The following is a 10668-nucleotide window of genomic DNA, read 5'->3' on the forward strand; positions in this document are numbered from 1 at the left end:
GCTGTTTCTTTCCATCACAGCACATCACAGCGAGTCCGTGTCCAAAGTGAGTCGGTCAGCGAGGGTCACTTTATCTGAGGGAGAGTGGAGAGTGCAACACACACACACACACACACACACACACACACACACACACACACAGCTGTAATCTTCAACATGATCCCTCGATACTCCTTTTCGTCCTCTGCCACACTAGTTTTGCGACCTCCCATTACTTTTTATTTCCCACTTCTTTTTGCTGCTGCGCTTTATTACGGTTTGTTCAGCCATGACCACCAGGGAGTGATCACGTTTAGAAACACAGAATTTTGTTTTGTGATTAACTTTACGGCCTTATGGAACGTTTTTTGCTGAAATCTTCAGTGTTTATTTAGCGTTTATTATAGTTTATCATCCTCATATTTGATACCTTTAATCCACTCAATGTATTTCCAGTTCAATTTTACACCCCCTTCACTCTTAAACAAAACCCTGACGTCCTCAGCTTTGACGTACGGGTTGCTCTTTCTTATTCACAGCCTCGGCAGGAGATCGATTTTTAAACGGTCCACGTTACAAGGCTGGTCTGATCGATTTATTTCTTATATGGGAAAAAAACTGCCACGAAAATGTTATTTGCATGTAAACGTTTGTAAAGTGAGACAAATGAAGATTTGGAGACAATTTGGTGTAAGTGATTTCATAGTGAAAGCAAATTAAAGATGGGAATCTGGAACGTAAAAATAGTCTTTTAAATTGTTGATCTTGTTTTTTGGTTAATTATCATAATTTCCTTAAATTTGACTAAAATAGCACTGAATACAAGTCAGTGGCAAATAACCCCCAAAAAATAAAACATAAATTAGAGAATTTAAATATGTATTTAGGATATAATTCAACTTTTAAATGTACATTTTTATAGCTCATTTATATAAAACATTCAACACAAATAATTGTCAAATTAAATGAGAAAATGTAAACTATAAAATAGTAGTATAAAATAAAGCAGAAAGGCTTAGAATTACAAAATTGGAAAACCATGACCAGCTGAATAATTTAATGTAAAAAAAAAAAAACGATTTGATGAAACATTTAATGTTGAACTTTAAACTGTGACATGAATGAATACAAGTATTTATAAGAACCTGAGGATGGGATCAATGCATCCGGTTTGTGTCGTTTTAGGTTCGAGGACTTCAGTGTTGTTTTTTAAAATCATTAAATTCATTATAAATGAGTGAAATAGGTCCATGTGGCCCAGGAATGTCAGCAACACAACAATAAATCGAAAAGAAAAATCATCGGGCAGGATGGAATTTGTTGCTGTTAAGAGCTGAGATGTTTCCCAAGAAAGAGGAATTTGGTGAACTGTTAGCATTTAGCTTTAATAGCAAGTTAGCCTCATTTCTCTATTTTTCCTCCTGTATTCCTTTTTCGTCCAAACTGACTCTAAAAAAAAAAGATCAGTTCAGCTCAGCTGTACGTCATGTTTATGTTGTGTGAAAAATCCATACAATCATACCGTTACTTGGTGCTGTTAATAATACAAATGAATAAAAATAACAATGCCTTATTACAAAAAAGCAACTGCATATTCAAAGATGACCATTTTCTTAATGAATTTGTTGTTGATACATTATTATTAGTTGTATATTGTTCTAGTCATTTTATCATTTTTGGAGAGGCATTAATTTAAAAGTTCTGTGGTTCTGCATCTTCAATATTCACCACCAAACACTTGAGTTGTTTCTCATGATTTATCCACATGAACTAAACGCATCAGGATCCCACAGTTGATGGTTCAATTCCTCCACAGCAGTGCAGCGTGAGCGCAGGTAAAAGAAGTGCAGACGCCAGACCGTGTCGCCGGCTCTGCTAATATTTGATTTGAAGATGACAGCTGGTTTTAATTGAGGGGCCTAAATGGCGTTCTCATAACGATGATGTCCCCATTCCCGTCGCAGTTTTATGCAGATGAACACATTACTTTAATGGCGGGCATTTATCAGGGAGGGGAAGAAAGGGGTGGAGAGAGTGAGGAGAGGTCTCTCGCTCGCTCTCCGTCCAGATGGCTGTCTTTTCTTGCATGAGATTAGAAGATGTTTCTCATCCATGGTGTTGCTTCTTGCTGGAGTTTAATACTTCAGGCTAAAATATTCTTGCTTTCACTTGCACTCCAGGAGTGTGAATCTCTGGTGACGCTCCAGGATCTCACTTCCTTATTTCAACAACGGACTACGACACGGGACAGGTTGGAAGAGTTATTTGAGTGATAATTAAAAGTCAAAAATGTAAATTCTACATTTAAAATAAATGAAAATTAAACATTTTTCCAGAAGAAGACCTCCAATCAATAAAGTTTTATCCATGTATCTAAATTTGAAGCTTTCTACAATGAAACTACAAATAGACAAGTTCGCCTCATGTGTCCGTTTAGTTACAAGTCAAAATATTTCCATAGTCAAAAAAGAAGCAGAGACCACTGCCAAGCAGCTCAATTAAAAGTGTCCATTCATAAAAAAGTTATCTCAGGACACTATGGTTTAAATAACACAAATAAAGAGGAAAAACTGTTTCTGATAAGTCGAGTGAGAGCGGTGAGTAAAAACTTTTCTTTTATCAGGCAGACACCTCGAGCAGAACCAGACAGTGTGAATAGACTCTTAATGTGACCGGCTAACAGGGGGGAGAGAGATGGGGGTGGGATGAAATGCGAGGAGGGGAAAAAGGGAAACTTGTTCACTTATATGTTGTGATTTTATCGTCAAATACAGTAAGATATGATTTTCCTTCATTTGTCCCAGAGGTGGGAAATGTCGGTTTTTAGAGAAGAAACAGAAATGGAAAATGTTTCCTAAATACATAATAGATTAAACATGCAGTGCAAACAAGTAAATCAATAATAATTATGAAATGGATTAATACCAAAATAAATTAAAATCAATAAAAAATGTATTTATAAATACTATTTTGGTTGTTGTTAATTTCTATTCCTACTTAATTTATTCATTATTGTTATTTTAAAATGTTAAATGTATTTATTCATTTATTTATGTTGTATATTTATACATATATATTTTACTTTTTCTGGATTATACATTTAATTTTTGGTATTGGTTACAGTTTCGTTACTTTATTCTTTGACATTCTGAAAGAGAGACTATTTTATAACATAAAAACATTATAATACATGATATTGATGTGCATCTTATATATAATAATATATCATAATATATTATTGATTGCAATCCGCTCACTGTCACACCCCTGCTTCCACATCACACATAATGAGAACAAGCTGAGCGATATATATATGACTCTCAACTTGTTTAATGATTAATCCTCAAATCATTTGTGGATCCAGATGGTAATCCAGAACACAGCAAAAAAAAAAGTTATCATCTGCTCTTTGACCTATTATCAATCTTTTAAATATATATACTGTATATATTTTATTTTTTTAACCAGAGTTGTTTTATTATTAAGCACAACATATTTAAACAAGTGGCTCCAGTGCCACAGCTCTTTTGAATTAGGATCAAAACCTGCTTTTCTTGTAAGTTGACAGTGGTATTTACCGCAGTGTCAGCATATTTTCTCTTCTCCTCTGCAACAGAAGATTGTTGGTGTGTTTAAGGATGCTTTAAAAAAAAACGATAGGAGGTGTTTTGTGAAACATGAAAACCTATTTAATATCAGTTGGCCTCAATAACGGGGGTTGTGGGTTAAAAGTCAGAGAAGGAAGTGAACTCTCTCTCTCTCTCTCTCTCTCCCTCTCTCTCCCTCTCTCTCCCCCTCTCTCTCTCTCTCCATCTCCATGAAGGGCAGCAATGATAATAAACATGATAATTATCACTTTCTCTCCGTAAATTAACATCTGCTGCTTAAACAGAGAGAGTCCAACTGTAGGTGGCACATGACCAGCTGGCTCCGGCGTCAAGCCTGAGTGTGTGTGTCGCCCCCCAAAAAATACTCCCTCCCCAACCAACCCGGCGAAGGCTCGGCGTGCATCCGTGGGCCCGCAGCCCTGCAGTGCATTAACCTCGGTGGCACTGATGAATGCACACATGCTAATGTGTTGCCGGCTGTAATGAATGCTGATGCACTGACCTTTGCCAGTGTTGTTGTTGCCGCTGATGATGGTTTGTGCTGCCGGAAAATGAAGTGTGTGTGTGTGTGTGTGTGTGTGTCACGTCCCACATCAAGATAATGATCAAATTGTCTCTACCTGTCATTGACGCTCTCAAATTGCTGCCTTCCTCCTCTGTCTTCTCCTCCGCCGCTCTGCATCCCTCCATCTCTCCTTGATTTCCAACATGCCCGGCAGCTGACTGCGAGGCCACGTGATCCACATGAAAGATCCAACAGTTGTATCACAGCATTAGTTTGAAAAATGGCTTCTTTTGTTTAAAAATAATGGAGGCGGTGCATATTATTCAAGTCGTTTTGTTAGTTCGATTCGATACATGGAGAAATATTCATGTTTATAAATGACTAAAATCTATTTAGTGTAATTATTTATAAATGTATTGTGTTTTCTGTTCATACACTGGATTTATTATGATTAAATTAAATGACATTATTATTATTTTTATTATCATTAGTATTATTATGTTTTGCTGCTATTTATTTGTTTCAATTATATTATTTTTATTGTATTATCTTTATTTGTTTTAATCCAACCATTTATTTGCTAATTAATGTAGATTTTATCTCATCAGGGGTTTTTCCTGCAAAAAAATATATTTTTGTCAAGTGTTTTTTGTGTTTGTATTGCACTGTTTTTTATTCATTGTTGAATTGCTTTCATCTCATTTTCATGATTTATTTTGTGATTTATTTATCTAGTCACATAGTTTGTATATTCCTCCAAAATACGGTATCTTTCTTTATATTTATTGTGTTTTTGTTCTTCCTAATTGAAGATGGTTATGAAATTTTCTCCAATTCTAAATTATTTTGTTTCTTTGTTTTTCAGAGAATGTTAATGTGTTTCTTTAAAAGAGAGATTTTTTTAAATACCTGTTTTAATACATTAAATCTGAATTAAATATTCATTTTAACATTACTTTCCCTCCACAGGTGGAACGTTCTTGGCCTACAGGGGGCACTGCTGAGCCACTTTGTGGAGCCGGTGTACCTCCACAGCCTGACGGTGGGAAGCCTTCGACACACGGGTCATCTGGGTCGAGTCCTACACCAGAGACAGGAACGTCTCGGCCCACTTCCTGCCACCTACAGACGCAACCAGCCCCTGCTCAGCGGTACGACGCTCACACACATGTGCACAGATTTAAAAATTGTTGTTAAAAACAAAGGAAAACAGTGCAGATGTCGCCATCTAGTGGACTCTGAATATAACGACACTGCTTTACGAATCTTCATCAGACCTCCACTAGCAAATCTAGCAACACCAGCCACTAGTTACACACAACTCATTAAAACAAAGAGCAGGAGGTGAAGCTACAGCAGCACGACTCGACAAAGTATAAATGATTCCTCCTAAAAACATTTAATCAAAGAGACTTAATTTATTTAATTATAATTAGTATACACTTTAATGTATGAGTTACTTAATTCATTGTATTTCATTCATCTCATTTTATTTATATGTATTTTGTGCATTATTTCCTACATTAAATTCCTGGGTTTTCAGACTATACTGACAATAAATGTTACTTTTTTTTTTCTGATATGACAATGAAGTCTGTTGATATTTTTAACAGATATAATGATTGCTGTCTTATATATGTCCCGCGGCCATTAAAGCTCAACGCAATTTATCGAAAAAAAAAAAAAAAGAATCAGTATGAAGTAGTTCATTCCTGGAGCAAAGAACTTTAACGTAGTACTATGAACTAAACTAGTTCATTTTAAAATTAAGAAATCAAAATAAAGCATCAAGAGAAGAAATGTACCATTAAATGGATTTCACTAAACACTTTGAGATCATTGCTGGTGTGTTGGTCAGTGTGCACGTGCACGTGCACGCCCCACGCTGTCACTCATTCCGACCTGCAGCAGTTTATTGAAGGAAGGAAGTCGAATGAAGGGGGGATGCAAGAGAGGAAGGGAAGACGGCAGAGATGGCCCTCCTCCAAATCAATGTAATCGCAGTCCTTATCGGGCAGACGTCCATTCTGAGGGGACGTGTGCTGGAGAGAGAGAGAGGGAGACAAAGGAGAGAATAGAGAGAGAGAAGAGAGAGAGAGAAAAAAAAGTCTCTCCTCCGCCGTCCTTTGGCTCTGATGAGCGTCGCAGCTTTTGTGCTCCTTTGGATTATTTCAACGAGACGACCCCCCGCAGGAAACTCCTTCGGGATCGCGTGGGACTCTCTTATCAAGCCGAGCAGCTCCACCTGAGCCCTGAGGGCCAAACACATCCGACTCGTCCTTCACTCTCGTCCTGCTCTTCACTGGCGGCCTCGCGCTCGAGCGGCGGCGACTCTTGTCGTTAAAAAAAAAAAAAAAAAAAAGAATCCGCCGGAGATAAAGTGGGAAATTATGAGCAGGTCGTTCTGATATCAAGCAGCCGAGGCAGATGGTTCCGCCGATGCTACTCGGGTCAGATTTCATCGTCGCTCCGATAAAACATGGAGTCTTTTGAAACCAAACGTGTGGGAGTTTGGACTAGAGGTCACTTCTTGGATTGATCAAGACACTAGAGGGCAGTATAAACTGCAATATTATTGAATTGTGGGTTTACTCCGGGTACTCCAGTTTCCTCCCACAGTCCAAAAACATACAGAGATTGATTGGGAACTTTGGGAAATTGTCCGTAGGTATGAGAGCGTGTGTGAATGGTTGTTTGTCTTTGTGTGCCTTGTGACAGATAGGCGTCCTGTCCAGGGTTTCCCCTGCCTCTCGCCCTATGATACTGGGATAGGCTCCAGTCTCCCCGCGACCCGACCTCGGGATAAAGCGGTAGAAAATGAATAGATGAATGAGTCTTCTGACTTTTGATATGAGGGGCCGTTTGAAACAAAATTCAGTTTTTCTCTCACACGTACTACCAAGACCTCTCACACTTACTATCAAGACCTCTCACACTTACTATCAAGACCTCTCGCACTTACTATTAAACCCTCTCACACCTTCTATCAAACTTGCTCACATCTACTTTCAAACTCTTTATTAGCACTTAATAGTACGTGTGTGAATACTTGATTGTACGTGTATGAGTATTTGATAGTGAGTGTAAGAGATCTTGTACATAAGTGCATGAGGACTTGATAGTAAGTGTGAGAGGTCTTGATAGTAAGTGTGAGAGGTCTTGATAGTACGTGTGAGAGAAAAACTGAATTTTGTCTAAAACGGCCCCTCATACTAACGCTACATGATTATGTGTCAAAAGTAGCAATATTAGTTTGATAATAAACTTAAGGTAATGTAGTTGCATTTGTATTCATGGCAACTGGGACAAAAATGTTCAGAAAACCTGTCAAAATGTTTGTAAATTGTAGTTGGTGTCGTCAACTTTGTGGCGTTTTACAAAAAAGCATCTGGTGACAAATTTGAACTCTTTTCTAGAGGTTGTTATGAGCAACAAAGATCTCACTGAACTTGTTTGGGTTGTTTTTGTTCTATTTCAAGGGTTGAGTTGTGCCGACTACCAGCCGACGGGGAAGCCCACGTGCGTGAGCGTCAACTGGAGTCTGGGGGACTCACAGCTGGAGGTGGTCAACACAGCGACGGGGCGACGCCGAGACTCCGGGACGCCGTCTCGTCTCTGCAAGCACGCCTTGTTCGCCCGCTGGAACAGACTCTACCGGAAGGTGAGGATGAGAATCACATATTAATAAGTTGATACTGAAGGATTTGAAAAAACAAAAACAAAAATTCCGCTGCAATGTTTTTATTATCGTTCCTTCAAATATTAATAGCAAATAATCTTCTCTTACAAAAAGTAAGAAAAAAGGGTTTCATTAATTAAACTATATTTTGTGACTGTTATGATCTTTAAAGGCTTCCTCACCCTGATGGTTACTTTCAACATTAATATCTGAATTTGAAACCGACATTAAAAAGTGCTCGTTAGATTTTCAATCAATTCTGACATTAAATCAAATTTTGTTTTAACTATGTTATTATCAACATTGAAACAACATTGTATTCATAAACAATACTAACAATAACACAACATGTCATTATGTGAAGGCCATTTTAATCCATCCTCTGTATGCTTTTAATATTACTTATTAAAACATGTTTTTTTATAGTTAAACGAGCAGCGAGCTAAACTAGTCAATGACTAAGTGATCTCACTACCATCTGCCTAACAGACAAGTTTGGAGCAATCCTAACATATTACAACAAAATACACACAAACGTAACAGCTGTTTTACTGCATGGTATAATGACAAAGACCATTCTTTTTTTAGTTATTTATTAAGTATTTAGACAAATAATTCTAAATTACTATATTAATAGATTGTAACATCTTAATGTTTTTCACATTTATGCAACATAAAATCATTTCTTTAACAATTTATGTAACTTAAACAATTTGAAATATCTTTATTGTTTATTTGAAAATGATACTTTCCTTTTATATTCCGGCTCTTTACTGCAGATCATTCCCTGTTGTGTTTCAGGAGCTGAACCCAAAAAACACAGAATGAAATTACACATAAAGTCTTGGAATACATTACAATTTTTTAATCAGACTATTTTATACAAAAATAACAAAATATAATGACCCTATATAACAACAACCACTCTAGACGACACATATCCAAATGTTCCAATGCATGTATCCAATAGGGGAACAAGTGTCAGAGTTTACCAGGCAACTGTAAGACGAGCCGACGCTGGTTGATGGAAAATCCGGTGTATATGAAGAGTGGGATGATTGCTGACTGCCGAAAAGCCATCATTAGAAGGTCCTGCCTCACACCACATAGAACCTTCTCGTAAGATGTCGGCGTACAAAGGAGAGAAACGTGGAAACATACAAAATAAGTTGTAGACGACAAGGATCGTAACAAAAAAAAAGTTTCCAGAATTATGTTTAAATTGTCTTAATTGTCGTCAGTATAAGAGAATCTTTTAGTGTAACACCGACTGATCAATGTTCAGAAGTAAAATCCAAAAGTTTTTTTTTCTTTGGATGCTTTTATGAATTTAATTTGATCAATTTGAATATTCCCGTCTTTGTCATTGTTCTTTGTAAATGTCTCCTAATGAATTAAACGTCTTCCCAAAACGAGAAGAGAAAAAAAAAAGCTAATTAAATCTTGAAGGTCCATCTTTTGTTTGCGGAGAAACAACTTAATTAAGTTAAAACTGTAATCACCAGCTGTTGTTGTCGTCGTCGTCTCCACGCGAGTATTAATAATCTGCTCCGTCGGAAATAAAAATAAAAAGCGTCACAACGGTCTGGCTTAAGGTTAACACTCACTGGAGGATTTTGGGTTGAATTTCTTCCTTCAATTTGTCGCCGTGGCAACAGCCTTATCAAAAAAAAACAGCCAGATCTTCTCAGGCCTGCTTGAAACTTTATGTAACACACACACACACACACACCGCCTGCACGGGCGAGTGGCAGCCGTTAAAGCATAATGACTATGAAAGGATAATTATTTGGAGAGGGGGGCTGGAGTGAGGCCCCCACCACCATAAGTGCTCCCCTCGCTCCTTCTACGAGGGCCACGCAAGAGCAGACGCACTAATCTGCAGAAGAAACTTCTGCTCGTCTCTCCTTCTCGCCGCCACCATCTTCATTGTTTCCCCCCCGCGACAGTAAGAATGCACCAAAAAGCTCAGAGAATGTTCAATTGCTTGTGAAATTTAAATGGGGAGATTACACAGCTGTTGAAAAACGCGCCACCCCTCGCCTTCCGCCCGCCAAACCCCACCCGAACGCATTTGTGCCGCCTCATTCATTTTGTTTTGCTCGCTCCCGCCCTGTGCTCGGGAACCTTTAGCTTCCTCCTCGTCATCTTCTCTCTCTCTCTCTCTCTCCGGTCGTCCACAGCTGGGCATCCTGGTCTCCTGCTCGGCCGACCGCCAGCTCATGTACTGCCAGGCCAAGATGGCGGCGCGCTCGTACCAGACGGTGAAGCAGCAGTGGTTCAGGTCGCTGCAAGAGACGGGTCTGGGCACCTGGGTGAAGAAGCCACCGGAGCAGGAGCAGTTCCTGATGTCCGTCTGAAGATGTGTGTGTGTGTGAGTGAGCGCTTGTGTGTGTGTGTGTGTGTGTGAGTGAGCGCTTGTGTGTGTGTAAGTGTGTGTGAGTTGATTTTACACCATCGACACGACCACGCGCTGACGTCTACTTCATTTGAACTGTGATCAAACGACGACTGAGACTGAACTGATCTTCGAATAATTCTCGACATGACGGAGACCATGGTTGGAGTCAGATTAAAAAAAAAAAGAGCTTTGGAAAGAGGTCAAAGGTCAAATCTAAACCTCCACGTGTTCTCGATGGCTTCACTCACATAACCCTCGTGAGGTTATGGATGTGTTTTATTATATATATTATCCATTAATCTTTCATTCACTCGGACCGTACTTTCTCCCAGTTTAATCTACAACATGCTTTTCTCTGCCAGGATATTATATATTATTATATTATTATATTATATCAGTGCCATCAGAATATTGAATGGTTGCTTTTAATTTCAATGTTTTCCATTTTTTAATTTTTTTTAAATGATTTTTGTTTTTAAAAATAGTTCTTTTAATA

General features: G+C 38.3%; 1 protein-coding gene across 3 annotated transcripts in view; it reads left to right on the top strand.

The window, feature by feature from the left end:
- The window catches only part of adarb2 (adenosine deaminase RNA specific B2 (inactive)), a 166266-nt gene extending 156089 nt beyond the window's left edge, over window positions 1-10177 (top strand). For all 3 annotated transcript variants that reach the window (XM_087788817.1, XM_087788816.1, XM_087788818.1), the window contains exons 8-10: window positions 5062-5243; window positions 7572-7753; window positions 9955-10177. In XM_087788817.1, coding sequence (XP_087644943.1) covers window positions 5062-5243; window positions 7572-7753; window positions 9955-10131 — 541 coding nt within the window. In that variant the 3' untranslated portion in view covers window positions 10132-10177. The remainder of the gene's footprint in view (window positions 1-5061; window positions 5244-7571; window positions 7754-9954) is intronic.
- Window positions 10178-10668: the final 491 nt, after the last annotated feature.

Source organism: Callionymus lyra, chromosome 4 (genome assembly GCF_982586985.1).
Source record: "Callionymus lyra chromosome 4, fCalLyr1.hap1.1, whole genome shotgun sequence".
NCBI lineage: Eukaryota > Metazoa > Chordata > Actinopteri > Syngnathiformes > Callionymidae > Callionymus > Callionymus lyra.